This window comes from Phodopus roborovskii, unplaced genomic scaffold, assembly GCF_943737965.1.
Source record: "Phodopus roborovskii unplaced genomic scaffold, PHOROB, whole genome shotgun sequence".
NCBI lineage: Eukaryota > Metazoa > Chordata > Mammalia > Rodentia > Cricetidae > Phodopus > Phodopus roborovskii.
This window is the reverse complement of record NW_026126418.1, coordinates 45248023-45269304: the sequence shown is the minus strand read 5'-3', so window position 1 is coordinate 45269304 and position 21282 is coordinate 45248023. Positions and strand designations below refer to the sequence as shown.

Below are 21282 nucleotides of genomic sequence, written 5' to 3'. Positions count from 1 at the left end.
TCACTTCGTCCTGATTAAACCTGAGAGCACTGAAGATGATGGTTTGGGGGAATATAAAGGTTTCATGTATCACTGAGCAAGTTACTTAATCAGTGATGAGCCAGGTTTGCCTACTACATTCAAATGGTGGCTTTCCGGTATTCCTTGGCATTTGCTTTCTGGGCTTCATTCCATACACCAAACCGTATATGACACACTGCATATATCACACCTCTTATACCATACAACATACACCACACTACATATACCACACCTCTTACACCATACTATATACACCACACCATATATACCACACTACATATACCATATTTTTTACACCATGCATACACCATACCTCTTACACCACACTGTATACTCACACCACACTATGTCTCTTATACTACATTGCCCCACACCGTACCATGTGGCTTTTGTTTCTGAGCAGCTTTCTGGCCTACCATCTTCCTTCACACTTACTTTTGAACTATTTGAGGAAGGACAACAGCATCTTTCTATTCTTAACTGATTAACATGCTTCCCTCCCCAGTCATTTTCTTTCTCTGTCCTTTATCCAGCTTTAGGATCATTGAGCTTTTCATAGAGGCTACTTCTTGGTATCGTTAGAATTTAACATGAGTAAGATTGCTAAGACGCTTCAAATGCCCTTCCACGGAGCTTTTGTGACATGCTCGCCTCTCTTTAGAGCCCCATAGCTCTTTTGGACACAGTCTGTCTAAAGATGAATTGAAAGCAGAAGGCAGTTCCCATCAGCAACAAACATTCAGAAGGGTGTCTGTATACAGTCACCCGCTCTGCCTGTCTCAGCCCTCCATACATGGCTGTGTTCTGAAGCAAGCCTCCAAGTCTGTCCTGTATTTGGATATGGTAGTCTGCTTAAGGGGCACAAGCTGGGGACAGTAAGATGTGGCAACTCTGAAGACCTCAATTGTAAATGCTCTCTATCTCAGGAGACAGTCATGATTCATTAATCCCTGAAATTACTCAGATTACTCAGTGGTGGAATATAATGTGAGCTGGGAACATTGGGTAACAAAAGAAAACATATATAATACCACTGTGGTGGTGAAGTTGGTCTTCCCTCTAGGACAGGAGTGCTGAAACCTGCTTTGGCTTCTAATGGCAGAATCAATTCATTTATTAATTTGTTCATTCCATAAAAAATTATAGACTATTTGAAACTAAGTATTCCCTGATATTGTCTTATTAATTTTTCAGTTAAAGTCATCTGAATTAAAATTATTTGTTCTATTTTTCACAGTAAATGAAGAAAGAAAAAAGTAAAATTTACCTAAAAAGTGAAACTATTCTAAATAATTAGAAAACCTTCCTCTTAAGGCAGAGCCAGAGGTAACCTGGTGTTCTATCAGGGAACATGGCCCAAATGGTTAAGGCTAGCCACTTAGAATACTAGGTAGGCATGGGGTTCCCAGTAGAGACCTTTTGCAAATCTTCAGTAGCTGCTACAGGAGAGAGAGAGAGAGAGAGAGAGAGAGAGAGAGAGAGAGAGAGAGAGAGAGAGAGAGAGAGAATCTTAAGAGAAATGAGAATCTATTTATAATTTTGTCATCATACTAAAAAGTAAGTGCTGATCCTATGATCCTAAAGTTAACAAATGGCTGATTTAGAAGAAACCTAGGAAATGAAATATAGTTCATCCTCTAATTTATAGTTGAAGTTTGTTTATTAATTCATTGTAGAGCCGGCGCCAAGGCCCCAAACTTGTTAATCTTGAACACACAAATCAATAAAGATTTGATTCCTGGATTCAGGAGGTTTACAAAGTTTTCAGAAATCAGGGCTTATTGAGTGGGGGAGAAATGGTGACCCCAGAGGCCCCTCAGTTTCCACAGTTTAATATTCTTGATAATGAGAAGGGGAGGGAGCTCAGGTTCACATCATGACCAGAGCTCTAGTGATTTCCCAAAGTCTCTGTGGCCATGGATCAATATCCTTCCACCATGTTAGAAGTGAGGTAGCCACTACTAAAACTCAGCTCTAGTTTCTACAAGTTACAGCATGGAAGATCTTTCTGAAGCTTTGTCAGACGTAGCAGAAACAGCAGAAATGGCTACATCCTCTAGCCTGTGTTGATTGACCCCCAGACTTGTGACTGTGATTGTTTTGACATAAATGCTGAATTAAACCAGACTGTGGCCACGATCTATGGCGATTCACATATTCAGCATAAGTTTCAAACTCCTGAGTGGGACCTGAAGCCACATTTCTCCCTTAGAGTCCTTCTGAACTCACATGGAATTAACAGTAAACAATTGAGGCTGCATTTGAACAGCAAAGTACACCTCTCTTTCACTCACTAGGGGGAGTTGGACTGCTGAAATGACAGCCAAAATTATGTTTCCTCGGTTGCGTGCCAATTGTGTATGGGGAAAGGCATCCTCCTCACGTAAGTTCATTGAAAAGAGCCTCACAGGGAGACGAGAGCTGACATGGCCCTGGTACACCTGCACTCTGCTATCCCACTTCTGTTCTTGCCAGTGAGGGGTTCAGTTTAACTGGCAGTAGGATGCCTCTCTCTAGTCCTCACAGATGGACACATCCATCAGCATGCCATGCAAGTATCACTTAGAGATGACTTATGTTTTCTTAAGCATGGGCACAGTCTTAATGATTATGTAAATTTATACAAGGTCTGTTAACTTGTAAAGAAGAAAAAATACGTCCTGTTCACTTATGCGTGTGTGAGATGTGTAATGACTCTCTCCTCTGTCAACAGCATGGGATGGGCATCCCTTCCATTTCTATTATGCTCCACGAACTCATCAAATTACCACGCACGCTGCTGTGATGTTACCATCATCAGAATCGGAACATCAGGGGGAATTGGTGAGATGGATTGTTTTCTACCATTAAAGCTGAGTGATTCTTCATACATCCTGGTGTTAATTCACAGCACACCAACATATAGTATATAGAGCCCAACAGAATCCAGATGGGCTGCAAAGTACTGCTAGGCAGGACTTAAGGATTCAACTCCCCCCATCTATGTCTCTTTGTCTCTGTCTCTCTCCTGTGTGTGTGTGTGTGAGAGAGAGAGAGAGAGAGATTCCACTTTTTCTCGTATAAAGAAGAGAAGAATTATTAGAAAGTATGATTTTATGGTATGTTCTAGCTTGTTTCTTTGTTCCTATGATAAAAGCCTTTGACCAAAATCAACATGGGCAGGACAGGGCTTATATGGCCTACAGTTCACAGTCCATCACTGAGGAAATCCAAGGCAGGAACCTGGAGGCATAAACTGAAGCCAAGGCCATGGCAGAATGATAATGGGCCATTCTTAAAGAGGCTATTCCTCAGTTGAGGTTCCCTCTTCCCAGGTGACTTTAGTTTGAATCAAGATGACAAAAACTTATCAGCACATGGTAAGAGCAGATTTTGAGCCTGAGAAATTTTATGTGATAGGAATGAGGGTGTTCAGGTTAAGAAATTTGCCTGTATCCACTAAGTATCAGACCTTATAGCACCTAAGAAAATGTTGCTTTTGGCTCTTAGTGGTTACCACTAATCTTTTCTTCTTTGTGGCTTTTACTCAACTGCATAGCAAAGAGGACTATGTGGGGTTTTAGGGAAGGTCTGGCACTACCTAAGTTCATCCAAGAGCCTCCTGCCTCACTTCCATCATCCCTTAAGGATTAGATCTTGTCAGGCTGTCATTTTACCATGACAGTACATGCAAATGCAGACACACTTCTAAGTGGAAAAGTTTGGTTGACAGAGTGACAGGACTACATGGTTACACAATAGGGAGTAAGCTTTTAAAAGACAAATCCCTTAGCATTGCTCAAGTAACAATTTTGGAATGAGAGGAGATCTCAAAAATCCTCTAAGGACACATGCCACCTCCCCTAGTCCTTTGAGGATTATCTGCCTTGGGTTAGCCTGTGGGTATATCTGTTTGGAGAATGTCCTGATTAAATTCATTGATGTGGTATGACCACAGGCAGGGGGGACCTGAATTGTGTAAGAGTAGAGAGTTGAGCGAGAGCAAGCAAGTACATGTACATTCAATTTTTTCTCTGTTCTTGACTGTGGATGAGACTGGCTGCTTCCACTTCCTCCCATAATTTCCCTATAATGATGTATTATAATCTGCAATTGTAAACCCCATAAACACGGTCTCCCTTCTTTTGTCTGGGTGTTTTATTACAACAACAGAAATTAAACTAGAACAGCCACCTTGGGTATCTAGCTAGAAATTTAAAGTGTTCTATAGTTAACTCTAGTTTGGCATATTGACATTTATACTAAACAGAATGAGTCTGTACTCCATATCCAGGGTTGTTACAACATTTTCTGTAAAGTTCCAGATAATAAAAGTTCTGGGGTTTGCAAACTGTGCACTTTCTGTTGCTAGTTCTTAATGCCACATCATAGCTCAGACACAACAAGGACAGTATGTAAATAATGTGTGATCATGTTACAACAAAGCTTATTTACCAAGACAGGTGGTGTGTGGATCAGAGTTTGCAGACTTGCGTGGTACGGCATCTTTACAAAACCATGTACTCACTGACCATATTTCTACTGAATCCTCATGATGAGATAGGCATAGCACCAGTCCTGGAGAGAGATTAGCTGACACTGTTCTTAAACTGATACAGCTTGCATTCCATTAGAGGACTAGACAAACAAGTGACTGTAAAAAGTGTGATGAGTGTTCAGAGACCGACTGCCCAGAGTACCATCTAGATACACCTTCTTCCTTGGTTTGCCGTAGAAATTAGGGTAAATCAAAAGGTGGACCCTGGAACACCCCAGGATCCTCACTGTAACCTATATATTACCTTTTACTTATTTATGCTTATTTCATTGGGTCTCCCTCTATGGTTCAGACTTTTAGAAGGGAGCAACTCCAGATGACAGCAGAGGAATGCTGGCAGCAGCAAAATGGAAGGGAGTCAGGAGAACAAGAACCCATCCAGGCAGGGAGAGGAAGAGTTGACAGAAAAATGGCATCTCAGTGGACCCAGGCCCCTTGAGCAAGCCAGACTTTGTAGCAATGGAAGGTCAGCTAAGAGACCTAATTTGCATGGAGTCAGGGAAAGAAAGGAGAGTATGTGATGAGAATCTGAAGGGAGAGAGGAGAGAGCTGCCAAGAAATTATAGTAATCGAGGAGTCTGCAGGAAGATTAAATATCAAGTAGTCACATCTCTTTATGAAAGCTGCTTGCTGGCAGGCTTGTTTAGTTTATTCCTGACCTAATTTATTCAAATTTGAGCCTGAAGGCTGGCACTAATTTGCATGTCCAAGAGTCATGTTTGTCTTGAAATCTAAACCCCACCACATTGTAAATATGAATCTGGACAGACAGCCAATGAAAATGCCTGTTCTAAAGGTTATTTTATTGCACTCGGAAAAAAATATTCTTAAAGATGAAAGCAGGGGAATCATTAACAAACAGTATTAATTAATGTTGACAGAATAGTCTACATACTACATGTCATAGAAGTCAACTCTGAACAATCTTCTGGGATCAATTATTTATTCCATATTGCAGGAATTGCCCCAGGCTCTGTTGTAATAACAGATACAGCTGTAGACTCCTTCAAGCCTCGGTTTGAGCAGGTCATCTTGGACAATGTGGTCACCCGAAGCACTGAACTTGACAAGGAACTGGCTACTGATTTGCTCAACTGTAGCAGAGAAACTCCTAACTTCCCAACCCTCATCAGACACACGATGAGTACCTATGATTTTTATGAAGGTGAGAATCCTTTACATACCACGAAGGCAGTAGAAAAACACCAGCAGTTTGTTATACAAACCCACAATTTATATTAAAATTGCATACCAGCAAATTAATAGTGCGGATTTTCAAGGGGAAGCAAATAGCCTTTTTACTCACTAAAGCATAGCAACATGAGGGTTTAATAAGCAGCTGAGAAACACACAGAATGAGTTGATATTGAGAATGGGTTTAATCCTCTATCAGTTTGAATACTAAAATGCAATTAGTGGTATTGACAGCATCTTCTCTCTGCTCGTGACTTTTGCTTAGATTGCTGACTCTAAGACAGAGGAATGTGCTGGTTTCTGTCATTCATCCCAACCCCAGGCAAGAAGTAAGACCAGGAAATTCGGAGAAGAGTTCAATTAAACAGATCCTGTAGGGAGCTGACATTCTCTGGGCGGAGCCTTTATCCCACATCCAAGAGTACATGATCTTCACACCTAGTGTAGAATTAAGTTGAAGGTCATTGCCATATAGCTGTGCTTGTTCCAAGGGATGAGGGGCAAAGGCAAAAGAAAAACAAGATAAAGCAAGCCCCAAGGACAGACTCTGTTCATTACAGAAGAATCTACACTGCCTTGATATTGGGCCTTCAGAAAACCTTACACTGTAGTTGTGTTCATAGAATAATCATAATCTTATTATTTTACTAGTAATTTCTTTTACTTTTTTCTAGATCAAAGTTTATGTAGTACTTTAAGAATCTAAAAGCTACACATGGAGATAGGTTGCATTCTGTTTGCATGTGTTTGAGGTATTGGCACAATAGGCAGGGGAGTAGGTGGAGAGATTGAGACTGTTCTAGGTTGTTTACTCTTAGGCCCTTCATTTACAGGGTCACCCACCCATGCATTTGAGTCACAGCTCATAAACAGAAGCCTGGCAGAGTCAGTGATTCCATCGGCCCATGAGATACTGTTTCAAATGTGAATTATTTTGCCAACATTTGCAATTTCTAAACTTTTTATATGAGGATTCGGAGTTTTAGCTGCTTGACATGACAAAGTATCATTAAAAGGTAAAAATTCTGGGTGAAGACAGCATCTTCAACAAATGGTGCTGGCACAATTGGATGAGGGTGTGTAGAAGACTGCAGATAGACCCATGTCTGTAGCCATGCACAAAACTCAAGTCCAAATGGATCAAAGACCTCAACATCAATCCAGCCACATTGAACCTCTTAGAAGAGAAAGAAGGAGGTACCCTTGAACAAATTGGTATAGGAGACCGCTTCCTGAACATAACTCCAGGGCCACAGACACTGAGAGAAACAATTAATAAATGGGACCTCTTCAAACGTAGAAGCTTCTGTAAGACAAAGGACACAGTGGACAAGACCAAACGGCAGCCCAAAGACTGGGAAAAGATTTTCACCAATCCTATATCCGACAAAGGGCTGATCTCCAAAATATACAAAGAACTCATGAAACTAGTCAACAAAACACCAAATAACCCTATGAAAAAATGGGGTACAGAACTGAAGAAAGAATTCTCAATAGAGGAAATCAAAAAGGCTGAAAGACACTTAAGAAAATGCTCCACATCCTTAGCTATCAGGGAAATGCAAGTCAAAACAACTTTGAGATACCATCTTACTCCTGCCAGAATGGCTAAAACTAGAAACACCAATGATGACTCATGTTGGAGAGAATGTGGAGAAAAGGGAACACTCCTCCACTGCTGGTGGGAGTGCAAACTCATACAGCCATTTTGGAGATCAGTATGGCGGTTCCTCAGGAAAATGGGAATTAGTTTACCACAGGACCCGGCAATCCCCCTCTTAGGCATATACCCAAAGGATTCACATCCATTCAACAAAGACATCTGTTCAACTATGTTCATAGTAGCACTATTTGTGCTGGAAGCAACCTAGATGCCCCTCAATTGAAGAATGGTTAATGAAGATGTGGCACATCTACACAATGGAATACTACTCTGCAGAAAAAAATAATGGTATCTTGAAATTCGCAGGCTAGTGGATGGCACTTGAAGAAACCATCCTGAATGAGGTAACCCAATCACAAAAAGAGGAACACAGTATGTACTCACTCATATATGGATTTTAGACCTAGATCAAAGGATCACCAGCCTATAATTCACACCACCAGAGGAACTAGGATACAAGGTGTATTCTAAGAGATTCATATAAAGTCCCTCACAGAACCGGGAAGGGACAAGTCCCCCAGAGCTCAGGGGAAGTGGGGGGGGGTGAATGGAGAGAGAAGTAGGAGAAAATGAGGGGGAGGAAAGGAAAACATGTGCGACCAGGAAGATTTAGCCTGGTTAGGAATAGAAGACAGGAAAGAGAGAGAGAGAGAGAGAGAGAGAGAGAGAGAGAGAGAGAGAGAGAGAGAACATAAAAGAGGGAGCCAATATTGGTTTTAAGATAAAATTGAACACAAAGAAAGGTCTAGAGAACTACAAGACTGCTGCCAACTAACAATTTGAGCTTCCGTGGAAAGGCTACCATAAATGCCCTTCCCGGAAAGTGAGATTAACAACTAACTTATCCATGGAGCCCTCAACTAATGCCTGTTGGAAACAGAAGCAAACACCCATACATAAACACTGAGTCGAAGTAGAACCCAGATGCAGATGGAGAGGACAAGAGCAGGTGGTAGAAACACATAGAGACAGCTTACCTGAACAAGGAGGAGCTAATGGGCCACCAGACTGATAGCTGGGAAGCCAGCATGGGCCTGACTCAGGCCCCCATGAATATGGGTCTCAGCCAGAAGGACTGAGCAGTCTAAGGGACCTTAGACAGTGGAGCCAGGATGTATCACTGGTGCACAAAAGGACTTTGTGAACACATCCCCCATGGAGGGATAACTGCCTTAATCTAGAGACAGGAGAGAAGCCCTAGTCCCTACTTCACATGACCTGTCAGATCTACATGACCCCAACTGGATGGCATTTTCCTACATATGGAATTGGGGTGGGGGGATGGGAGGGAGGGTGGTTAGAGTGCATGTGAGAGGGCAGAGAGGATAAAAGGGAGGGAAGGAGGGAGAGGGAACTGGGATCAACATGTAAAACAATAAATTAAATTTAAAAACAAAAATGCTTTGACTCCAAAATTTAAGTTGAAGGACAAGTTACTGGGGAAAAGAATTTCTATTTTTGTTTCCACAGAAAATGAAAAGATGTGGATTCCTTCCAGACTAATGGAATTTGATCAAGCCAGACCACCTGAAACAGAGTACCAGGTGATCCTATATTCAAAACAGCTGGACAAAGCAGCCTGACAGACTACAGCCAGGATTTCGGAATCTTCTTTGAATCCCCCACGACAGCGCCCCTTACCAGCAGGAAGTAGTTTGGAAAGAACGACGCCCAAATTCCCAAATATTGTCTATAAATGTTTGTTTTCATTTAAATGGACTTGGTTATATAAAATAAATTTTAAAAAAAAAGGTAAAAATTTGAATCATCAATGCTACCTCATCAGTGACCACCGGACCTCTGCCCACATGTGGAGGGACAGGACTTTGATAATAAAATCCTTAAATTCACAAATGAAAACAAAAAAAGAAAGAAAGAAAGAAAGGAAGAAAGGAAGAAAGAAAAATGCCATAATGCCGTATACATAACAGCTCTGGAAATCACATCTGGGGCTACTTATGGTAGGTGAAGTGAGGCAATACAGATCTGTCTAGGCTGACCCCCGTCTTCACATTAACCACGGCTTCTGGGCCATGTGGGTTTGACTCAACCTAAATAATGCTGTTAATGTTAGAAGTGTTGGCTGGCAGCACCAAGGAGGAGAGATGGAACGGGGAAAGGTTGACTGCCAGGACAGAGGCCACAGAGAACAGGGGCCAAGGAAGGGAAAGGCTACAGGAAGGACTGTGCAAGTAATGGATGGCAACTGACTTCCATCTGGGTACTGCTGGGTAGGAAAAGTTGAGATGCATGCATGGCAGGGGTGGGGGTATGAGGAGGTAACATCAGACTGTTCTCTACCTCCTTCTGGCACCACTGACCCACCTGGTCAAATTAAATAAACCAGAAATACCAGGACAATCTGGAAGGGAAAACTTGAGTGAAGGGTTAACATGAAGCCTGACAGGTGTGTAAGGGACAAAGGACATACCAGTTGCCTATGTCTGGCCATGTGGTCCTATCGAGCATGGCAGTGTCCAAACCATTTGCCTCAGGAGTGTCACTGAAGTATGAAGCCCCTCCCCCCCAGTCTCCACCTGGTCTGTCCTACCTGTTCCCATGGCAACCCAAGTTTCTCCTCAAAGGACAACTTCATCTGTGATGCCCCTCACCCTTCTTCCTGAGTTCCCCACTCTCATTTCGAACTAGGGCACTCCTTCCTGTGCAGACATTCCACCCTTTGTATGAGATTTGAGCCAGGTGCAGCCATGCTCTACAGCCCTTTGGAAGAAAGATTCAGCAGCCAGGTTAATTCCCAAGAGGAGGGTCACTCAAGAAGTAGGGACATGCACAGCACAGCATCTCTGGGCGGTCTTCTGATGATGCCACTGCCGCGGAGGTGAGACACCAGCCACTAAATCACTCCATCCTCTTTCAGGCCAGGGCCGCCTAGATGGAGCGCTATGTTCCTTTTCGAGAGAAAAAAAAGCTAGACTACTTGAAGAGAGCATACAAAGCTGGAATCAGGAACATAGAGATGGTGTTGACAGTGGTTTGCTGCCATGTGTGGACTCTGTGGTCTGAGAGGTAAAATTCTTGTGATTGCCAAGGGCACCTCCTCCCCTTTCCCAAAGGCATCTTATGTTCAGTCTTCAGGAGAGGGAAAGGGGGGGGGCAGATAAACTTTGTTTTGTGTTGAATGCATGACTTAAATTTATTCATAGTGTTTTGTGAACAGGTGGGACATTGTGGATATGAGGAAACAGCTCAAGGATCAAAAGGTCACTTGCAGGTTGATGATGTAGATGGGACACAACTGCAAGTTCATTGTTCTCTGTCTTGGTAGGGGCTGCTATTTTCTACCACAATCGAATTTGTTGAGACAGGATGCAAATGAGAGACTCCTAAAATAGCCACTCAGTCATAATTTTAATTAGTGTGGTCAGGAAAAGGTAGAATGAGAAGGTGCCATTTGGGAAAGGCCACATGGGAACCTGGGAAGCACATTCTGGGAAATGTAAGTGTGAAGCTAAATATATCAGGAGCGCACAGGTGTGGTGGAGAAACAGGAGGAGGCACGTGCTGGGAGGAATGATGAGAGGTGGGAGGTGTGGAGAGGGGCAGGTTGTGTGAAGCACTGTTGAAACTTCCACTTTCTGTCTGGAAACAGGGAGGCACCAGAGAGCTCTGGGTTGAAAGTTTCAATAGACTTTCTCTGGATTCTGAGTTGGAAGAAGCTAAGGGGGCCATAGCAGAATCGAGAAGAGGAATAAGAAAGGCCAGGGCAGCTTCTAGCAAAGCATGGAGGGCCAAGGTAGTGTGATTTGGTCAGGCTCTGCATGAGTTCAAAAGAGAAACCCAGCAAGAACTGCTGACTATTCAGCAAGTTTATGAGAGAGGGGGGCCCTGAGGATACCCGGAAGATTTGGTGACAGTGACATGCAAATGGAGGTCAGGTAAGCAGGTGAACTTTTGGCTCAGGCTCAGATGGAGGGTTTGGATTATAAGACTAACCTTGTATGTTGATGGTATGAAGATAACATTGAAAGTGAGTGCAGTAGATGGGATGGGATGAGCATAGACAGAGATAGCATGAGACCAAAGTTAAAAGTTAGGGAAGATTCCAAAGAGGTGTGCTCAGTGATGTTGGCAGAATACCATGAGAGTATTCTCTAGTGCCCAGAGGAGGAAAAACACTTTAAAAAAGAACCTTGAATTCTAACATTTGTCCTTGTAGCCAATAAATGTTAGTATGTTATAAACACTGCACATGTGGGAACATTTCTGAGAATGGACTTCAGAATAAAGAGATTCCATAAGGAGATTAATTGAGAGACGCTCTCCTTATCTACTCTTACCTCGGGATATAAGTACACAACAATTCCTGTACTACACTGGTGAACAACTACAAGTTCTTCCTCATGCTATTTAATTGCTCCACTTTCATGTGTACGTAGGTGATGTGCATGTATGGATGCATGTTAGCATGTGTGTGGGCATGCTCCAACCCAAGAGGCAGACAATGACAAATTAGGAAAACACCTAGGAGGGAATGAAAAACAAGGGATACAAAAAAGGACAGCAAAACAGTATTCTGATCAAACTGACAAATTTTATTTTCTCAGGGGAGGCTTATATAGGACTGTAGACAGGATATGAGCAGGGTTTGCACATAGGCAGGATGAAAGGGTCAGTAGAAAGAATGCCCTGAACTAATCTTTAACTGGCTAGAAAACTATAGCAGAAGGAATATCCTGAGCTCTTCTTTAACTGGCTGTAAAACCACAAACCTGTATCTAGGAATGCTCTGCTGAACTTTCTGCTTACTTAAGAGGCAGTAATTTTCTATCTTGGAGGCCTAAGGTAATGAGGATGGTGATGGTCCCCAACATGGGCACATGTGTATGAGTGTGCATGTCATGTGGGAGCCAGAGATCAGGAATCATCCTAAGTTGCCGCTCTACTTCAGTCAAACCCTGAGCTCACTGACGTGACTAGTTCTGTTGACCAGATTGCTCCAGGGAAAACATTTTCTCTGCTCTCTGAAGCTACAATTGCAAGCAGGTCTCCACATTTCCAGGCATTTAGTTAGGTTTGCACAGCAAGCACTTTAACCAGAGCCACCTTCCCAGACTCCACCCCACCCTATGTACAAGTTCATCTCAAATGCTTACTTTCAGGGAAACCATAGCATCTGCTTTCCCCTAAGCAAGTTAGCAAGAGTGAGTCAGCGTGACCTCACTTGAGCAGCAAACTGAAGATCTCTGCTCCAGGAAAGGCCTTCAGGGTTTCTTTATTATTGAAACAAGTGTCCACTTAACTCATATCTCTGCAAACATATAAATGAGCAGATTTTGGGTACCCAATATAGTCAAGTTAAAATGCTGAGCCAACAGGCTGCCAGGTATCAGTGTGGTGAAGACCATGAGTTCATTTTGTAAATGGCATCTGTTAGCCCGCAGAGAACCCTGGAGTCTTGTGAATCCTGGGTATCTGTCTTTGTCTTTTGGGAAGCCTGCAGAGACCCAAGGGAAGTTCCTCTTTCAGGAGAGCTCTTTGTCCTTGCTGGGGATCCATGACCTTGCTCTCACCTCCACCTTCATAACTTGCCTTCCTCTATCTGTCTGCATCATTCCATTCTCTCTGAAGCTGCTGCTGGCTTCTCGTTTCAACGTCCCTGCAGGCCTCCCTCTTCCTAGCCACTGCTGCAGTCTCCTTTTCATCACGCAGACCTCTTTCGGCTGCCAACACACTCCATCCGCAGCTCTGCAGCTCTTCAACTCTGTAGTTCATCCAAGTATCACTTTCCAAATTTCTTCACAGACACGGGCTGCTTTTTCTCCCCCAAGACCATTGTTTTTAAGAGTGGATCTCTGGTATGTTGGCTGTGGAAAATCAACCATCAAGGGCCAAACAAAGGACCCATGCCCGGGTTGCTATCATGTCCCCATGTTTCATTGTCACTTCATAACATTTTCTCCCTCACCCCTTCCTTTCCTGTGGTAAAGCTTGAAAACTGCCACACAGCCCTTTTTTTATTTAGCCCATTTACTAACCCACTCTGAGCCAGGAAAGCCTTGGGGGAAGGGCCAAGGGTGCATTCACACATTGCTGCTCTAGCAGAAAATGAGGAAGGACATGGATGGCATGGAGGAAGGGGCATGGAGAAGTCTCACCTGATCCCAGAGTTCAGGACCCTTGGGCTTTAGGCTCTCAAGACACTGATTCCCCTCCACAGCTACTACAGGCCCATCCCACCCTACTCTCCTGGCTGCCTTCTCTGTCTTTTTACATGGCCCTTTCTGTCTTTTTATGTGACAAGAACCAACATGAATTCACAGCCTTATGAGAACCAATGAGTGTTTTTGCCTTCGGATAACACCGTGCATTAACATGGCTCTTTTAGGAAGCACAGTTCTAACTCAGAGGACTGTCGCAGAATCTGTCTGGCCCAGGGAGGGCTTGTGTCCATGTAGCTCCCCACTAATCTTCACAATTAACGTGAGACTTGACCTCTCAGGAGACCATTGTATGAGTACCCAACCCAATCGCTCATATTTGTATCACTTACTCTGCTTCTCGGTTGCATATTCAACAGCATTAGCTATATTTCTGGTTTGTTTCTATATTAACTTATGCATTGCTTTAGATTAATGCATGTTCTTGCTTGCTTTTTTGTTGCTGTGATACACATTCTAGTGAAAAGCAAATTGGGGAGGGAAGGTTTATTTGCTTTACACTTCCAAATCACAACTTGTCATTGAGGGAAGTCAGGCCCTATGGCTTGCTCGGCCTACTTTCTTATATAACCCAGGTCCACCTGCTTATGGATGGGACTGCCCACAGTGAGCTGGGTCCTCCCACATCAACAATCAAGAGAATACCCCACAAGCATACCATAGGCCAGTGTGATGGAGATGACTCAGCAGAGGGTCCCTCTTCCCAGCTGCCTTGTTTGTTTCAAGTGACAAAAACAAATCAGCACAGTATAAAGGTGACATTCCTTCTCTCTCTATTGTGAAATAGCACCAGAAGAACAGGGACTTTGTCATTGCTCCCTGCCCAACACCTAGAATAATGCCTGCCATATGGGAACTCAATAAATATTTGCTGAGTGAATGAATATAAAAAATGACGATGAGACTCTACTTGACCCTGGAAAATGGCCATAGAAAACCAGATTCTCCATTCTCGGGTCACATTAGTGGTGCAGAATCATTTGAAGGATGGGAGCCAAGATTTCCCTCTGCTGTTAGATTTATGCAAACCTGCAGTCTTGGAGTTGGTTGTTATTTGTAGGTGGACAAACTGCCTGGAATAAGGCCACCGACACCCATCTGTCACTGCCACTCTTTTGCTCATTGTCCTAGACAAATGTAATAGGGATCCAGTGCCACCTTAACAAAGATCAGGGTATACAGATAGTGGATTTCAAATCTCCCAGCATCGGCAAGCTGTATCCTTCAGAATAATGCAGAATGGGATAACAGGAAAGCAACATAATGCTGAATAGATGCATGTATGACATATATGTCCCTCTCTTAAAATAAGATTTACTTCTGATTAAAGATGATAACCCTCTTGGGCTGCAAACTTCCTATAAATATATTCAACCTGTATCTAGTTTTTAAAGACAGAGCTGCCTGTGACACAAACATGCATAGCAATATATAAAACCTAATATTTGTCTAAGATTAGGCCCAGCTCAAGTTCTTCTCAATGCCTTTAGTTGTCTGCAACTCACAGTGGCTTTTCTTTAGAGAACAGGAATGATTCCATGTTATTTCTTTTGACAGAGACTTGTAACTCAGGGAGGCACTCATTCTTTAGAGGATTACTTTGAAACTGTTCAATAAAAGGAAACAGAAACTGTACTTCGATTCAATTTTTTAATTCTTCCGTGGGTGTTCCCAGTAATGAAGGATCTTGGTGTCTGGGACCTGCATGGTGACCATCCATAAAGCCCAAAAGATGTTACCACAAAATTAATGGTTATTTTAGGTTTCTAGCTGGAGTATTTCTTAATCCCTGAATAGAAATAAGTCAAGTTTTGGAAAAATTGTTCCATAAGGGTATTTGACAACCAGTTACAGCTCTCTATACCTTCACAAGCGAAATAGTGGCTTGGGGTTCATTAACTTTTTCACAGTCTGTGGAACTTGACCTCAGTTCTGTGTGACTCGGGCCACTTGTCCTGGGAACACTGTTGCTTCTGCCAACAGCCTTTCCTTGGAAACACAAGGCCAGGATGGGGGTGAGGGGGAGGGTAGGGCTCTGGACCAAAGAAGTCAAAATCAGAGACCAGCTTTGTGCTGTAAAGGCTGTGAGCAGATAATTACCTTGCCTTGGGCAACAAACCATAAGAACCGGTGGTCCCAAGAGTTAGTGCTGGAATCAAATGAAAAGTTAAGCTGACAACAAGTACTATTACATCACCATAATTTTGCCATGGCAATTCAGCTTTCAAGTCTGAAAACTCAGATGTCAATAAGTAGCTAACCTATTACTTTGTTTGCCTGGGGTGATGGTGAGGCCTTGGTCACTTGCCTCAACCTCCAGAATTCTGTGGTTACAGATGTAAGTCACCACACCACACCTTGCAGTGCTTTTTTTGTTGAATAATAACTGTGCAAGTTTCAATATGTGTATAGCCTGTGTAATTATCAAACTGGGCTAATTAGTAGATCCATCATCTCAAACATTTTTCTTTTCTTTGAGATGAAACATTTAAAATTCTAACATTTAGCTACTGTTCAGCTTGTAAATTTGACAAAGACAAGATTAAGAAAAAAGAACTTACTTTGAAACCCTTCAGCATATTTTGAATTAAAGCCAGTATACTTTTGGTTGACTGACTTTAATTCTAATCCTAGCCTCCTCTTGCTACTGCCAGGGCACCCTCTGTGTGGCTGGCACAGCCTGTACTGGCCTCTCTCTGCTCTGACCTCAGGACCAGGGACCAGAACTATCTCCATTGCCTGTCATCCCAAGTCATCTTGTTTCATGGCCCAGCATCCAGCAGATCAAGGCCCCAGCTTGGTTGCTAGGCCTCCACAGGGATGACAACATGGTCTTTCTGCTGACACGATGATGTGAGGTAGAACCTGGGCTCTGAAAGACATCCTTTTCTGAGAGGATGAAGCCTGGTCCAGAGGGAATAATTGAGCAGCCTAAGGAAGCACAGCTAAGCAAGAACAAGGATGGAGTAGATTGGACATCACTGCCTCCTGGCTGTTTTGTTCACAAGGTGAACAAAATGATGTGAGCACACCGTACTGGAGAAAACACTAGTTTCAGCTTTCAGTGGATTGGGGATGTCTAAAAAGTATTTAAAACAAAGGAAGAAGAATAAGAGGTGCTTATGAAAGTGAGTAGACATATCCCTAGGAGCCCCAATTTCAAAGACACTACCCAGGAGTTCAAAGCTAAATGCAAACACCAGGACTGAGCTCTGGACTTCTTAGGTAAAAATTGAAAACAAGTTGTGTTACTAAGGAAAGGAAGCATTTGAGGTGTTTTCCTTTTTGGTTTGTTTTGACAAAACTTTATTCAAATGTTAAACTTTATCCAAATATTAAACAAGTGAAATCGTCAGCTCTGATGTAACAGGAAGCATCTTTAATAACACTTTTATAAAAGCCATCAGACAATCAGAGGATACAATGTGAAAGCTCACATCCAGTTAATTCAGCATGCCTTTGTTGACCTAAAGAAGTATGTATGTTTGTGGTAACTTGGTTTGATTCCAGAATGGAGTTGAAAATCTTTAAAGTAGTTTTCAGAGAGTTCAAATAAAAAAGGCCTGCTTTCTACAAGTATTTACTGTGCTCTCCCCCACCCCTGCTCTCCACTCTGGTTCCTGGGGATATGGAGTATGGAATGTAGCATGAGAATCTGAACTATTGGTGTCTAGATACAGGTGGCCAGCAGACCAAGTTTTGAGAAACATGAACCTACAGAAATTGGTTATTTGCAAGTCTTTTGTCCTGCTGGCCCCTCTGAATGTGAACTTCTCCACTTGGTTTGTGATAGGCCACTAAGAACCTGAGGTCAAGGTCGCAAAGAAGACACAGGAGGTGAAAGGCATAGGCTTATGGTGACATGATTCTAGAGCCTTCCACAACAGGCAGGCCAGGACCAAAGAGTGTTAGTGTTATAAATTCAAACATTGAGGAACAACAGAAGATTGAGTGGCAGAAGTGGGGGGTGGGGGTGGGGGGAATGGATAAAAGGAATAGACAGATAAGCCAGGTGGGGAGCTGTAACACAAACCTTTGCTGATTTCCCACAGCCAGCTCTTTTGGTTTCTGCTGTGTACATGGGTGTTGCCTCCCAGCCTTGTTAGCTTTAGCCCACCCCCACTTCCCATTAATGCACAAACCTTGCTAAGGTTTGATCTGAATCAGAGACAGGCTGTGAACACAGCAGACCAGAAAGCTGTGTGGAATCTAAAGGATTTGATGGATGAGCTCTAGAGGCCCTAGCTCCCTAAAGTTATCTGCATTATCTGCAGATATTTTGTGTGCATAGAAATACACATCTTTTTTTTTTTTTAATCTGAAAAAGACACAGTGGTGACTGTCATCAGCTTCTCTGGGTGGCCATAAATGATGCCAAAGGGCTGAGAATTGCTAGGCATTATGACAGGGCTCTGAACACAGTAAGCCCTACCTTACACCTATGTGTTCCTGTTACATTCTACCTGGGTCAGGTATCTGGCAATGTTCGTGGTGACAGGTAGGTCACTAAGTGTCCCTCTGGCCCCAGGAACTCCCCTTCATGCCTAATCTAAGGATTATGGCAGCAAAGCTACAAGCTTCATTTTGACAAGTTGTTCTGGGTAATTAGTCCCTTTTATTTGTTCATGGAAATAGTTAGGTGACAAGATCATTATATGCTTGTTAGAGCTCTCCAGGGCGGAGAAAGCAAAGCCAGAATTGCTGTTACTTGTTCTCTTCAGATTTAACCTTACCATTGAAATCCAAGGGAAACAGCCTGGAGAGCAGAGAACACCAGTTTCCTTTTATCCTTCTGCCAAATGAGGGATTGGAACTGGACTTGCAAGGTTCCCTGCATCTGCCAGCCACATTGTACTTCACAGATCTGTGGCTCATTAATTTGCAAAGGGGGGGGTCTTTAGCTCTCCCACTTTGTTTACCTGCTCAGCCAAGGTGCTTTACAACCAAGTGAGTGATTTTTGAGTAAATAGGGTTTTAGGTGATGAAATATTCAACTCTTCCCCAGTTGAATATTTTCATTTCTTTTTACTTGATTGTGAGCCTCATTTTGATGGGCAGGCCACGCCAAGTCGGAACAGTTTATCATGTACCAGGTGAGGTGTAGATGCAGCTGTTTAGGACGTGGGGGATTAACTGGCTATACTTAGCAGTTGCATCATAATGAGCCATTTGTTTAACTTTTCTAAGTCTTCATTTCATCATCTGGTTAAGGGAACAAAATGTTACCTCATTCATGACATGGCTGCCTGAATTACGATATCATAATGCCTGACAAGCAACAAGAACTAAGCCAGACAAAAAGTTACACAAGTTGGAAAAAAATTTCAAGTTGAATAATAAGATGTTTACACCCAAAATACATGAGGAATTAATATAATTTAGTAGCCCAGTGTTCACTGATCACCTGTTGCAATGGCTAGACAAACAATTACAAATGTTAGTGAGGAGGTTAAAAACCTAAAGGAACCCAAGTATGCTGGTGATGGAGATATGAACCCAAGTATGCTGGTGATGGGAAACAGGATAGAGGTATCTCAGACTGAAAACAGAGCTGCCATGGTGTCTAAAAAAATCTCACCTCTGAATATGTAAGTTAAAGAATTGAACTCAGTGTGTGGAAGAGATGCCATCACTAGTGTTCACGATAGCATCACTCACAAAAGCCACTGGCCCCCAGTAATGACTGGGAGAATGACTGGATGAACAAAATGCACATAAACGCACATAAAATGGAACATTTTTGTCTTATAAAGAATATTTGGGGGGGTTGTGACAGTGCAGATAAACACTGCAGAAATCGCACTAAGCCAGGCATGGAGAGTGATCTTGTGCAATCCCATTCATGTATGGAATCTAAAAAAGTCATAGGAATAGAGATTAGAATCATGGCTATAAAAGGCTGTGGAGGGTTGGTGGGATGGGAAGTGCAGACATATTGGCCAAAGGGCACAAAGTTGTAGTTAGATGAGGAATATATTTCAATGTCCTAATGAATATTGTTGATAACAACATATATGTCTAAATATCTAAAGAAGTAAATTTTAATTGTTCTTATGAAAAGTAAATGTGAGAGGGTGCCTATGTTAGATTAAGTCTTCCTATAATGCATATGTCTACTGAAACATTTCATTGTACCCCTAGATATATTTAAGTGTCATTTATCAAAGAAAAGTAAATATTTAAAAGATAGCACAAACTCTTGTGATTATAGACTACTTCTTCCTAAATCCTTATCTCCCAATGAAGCCTGAAGCAGGGAGTCAATAAACATATATTACCCAACTCTATCTTTGTGCGCTCACAGGTTGCCAATGACCTTGGAGTTGACCCCCTTTGCAGTTAAGCACTTTCAGATGCTGACAGAGACTAGTGCACTGTTACCAATCCTAAATGCTCAACACTGATTCCAGTATAAGTAAGCACATTCCTTGGAATCAGAGACTTAATATGAAACTGATAATAAAGAATCCATATAGTATCCTTTTTTTTTTCCTGTCTGGATTTTCCTAATAGGACAAATCAAAGATAATTTCCTTGGGTCAAAAAAAAAAAATGCTAACTTTGCATTCTAGAAATTACTGCATTCTTTCCCAGACATTGTTGTTTTGTTTTCCACAACACATGATCTCCCTCATGCTTTGGAAATTAAATGCTAATGTGTTTGCTCTTTCATGCTCTTAAGCTTAATGTTCAAACATTTGACTTGAGATCTTAAATTTCATCAGAATCTGTGTTCACCTTCATGGGTATTTTCTGGCTAGCATCCCACATTTAGTTCCTTGTGCTTGCCTCAAGCACATTCACGCACTGCACCCAGCACTCAAACATCATTTGAGGAGGAAGAGCCTGGCAAGTGCCATTGAAATTCCAATGTGTGTACCTTGGATACAAACTTTTTTTTTCTTGTTTTCATCTGAGCTTTCCCTTCCTCTAGTACAGTGCAGAGGAAAGAGGGTTTTTAATATTTTAATATCTTCAATTGACTAATTTAGATGTGTCTTGGAAGGAAAGAAGGAAGAAAGGAAGGAAGGAAGGGAGGAAGGAAGGAAGGGAGGAAGGAAGGAAGGAAGGAAGGAAGGAAAGATAGAGAAAACTAGAGGATCCAGGAGATTATGTCAATGTTACAGGGGGACAATTAAACCGCACATGTTGTGAATGTTGGTGCTTTAGGCTAATATCCTGTAGAACAGATAAGCCCATTTGCATCACTAACCATATGACTTGCGTTCATAGCTGCCGTGGTCTGTGTGACACTTCTTGACAGACTTGAGAGTGACCAAATCAATTTGTCACATGATGTCCTGGTGGAGTACCAGCAATGGCCATAGCTCCTAATCTCCACTTTCATCAAAAAGCAGCTTGGACTTTGTGGCCCGATGTGATAACTCAAAATCCCACCATCTCCTGTGGGTTTGAAGATAGAGTTATGATACTAAGAAGCCATGTATTATCTGTAACATTCTTATGTAATTTTTATCCTTGGGCTAAAATCATAAAAGGTTTTTATGAAATTCTTTATTTTAAAGTTGAACTTATTGTAGGAGAATTTTAATGCCCATGTGAAGTTAAGTTCAAATTCCACTTTAGAACCAGTTAACCGAAGCCATCTAAGAATTAATATTTTAAACTCATGAATTGTGACATTTGGAGTGTCATATGTAGCATTAATTAAGCATACATCAAAATAG

At 42.2% G+C, this 21282-nt stretch overlaps 1 protein-coding gene across 1 annotated transcript in view; it reads left to right on the top strand.

The window, feature by feature from the left end:
* Upp2 (uridine phosphorylase 2) overlaps window positions 1-20976 on the top strand; it is a 34871-nt gene extending 13895 nt beyond the window's left edge. The window contains 7 exon segments of the mRNA XM_051183846.1: window positions 2735-2787; window positions 2789-2844; window positions 5517-5723; window positions 10294-10337; window positions 10339-10407; window positions 10409-10442; window positions 20828-20976. Of these exon segments, the coding sequence (XP_051039803.1) occupies window positions 2735-2787; window positions 2789-2844; window positions 5517-5723; window positions 10294-10337; window positions 10339-10407; window positions 10409-10442; window positions 20828-20976 (612 nt within the window).
* The last annotated feature ends 306 nt before the right edge of the window (window positions 20977-21282 follow it).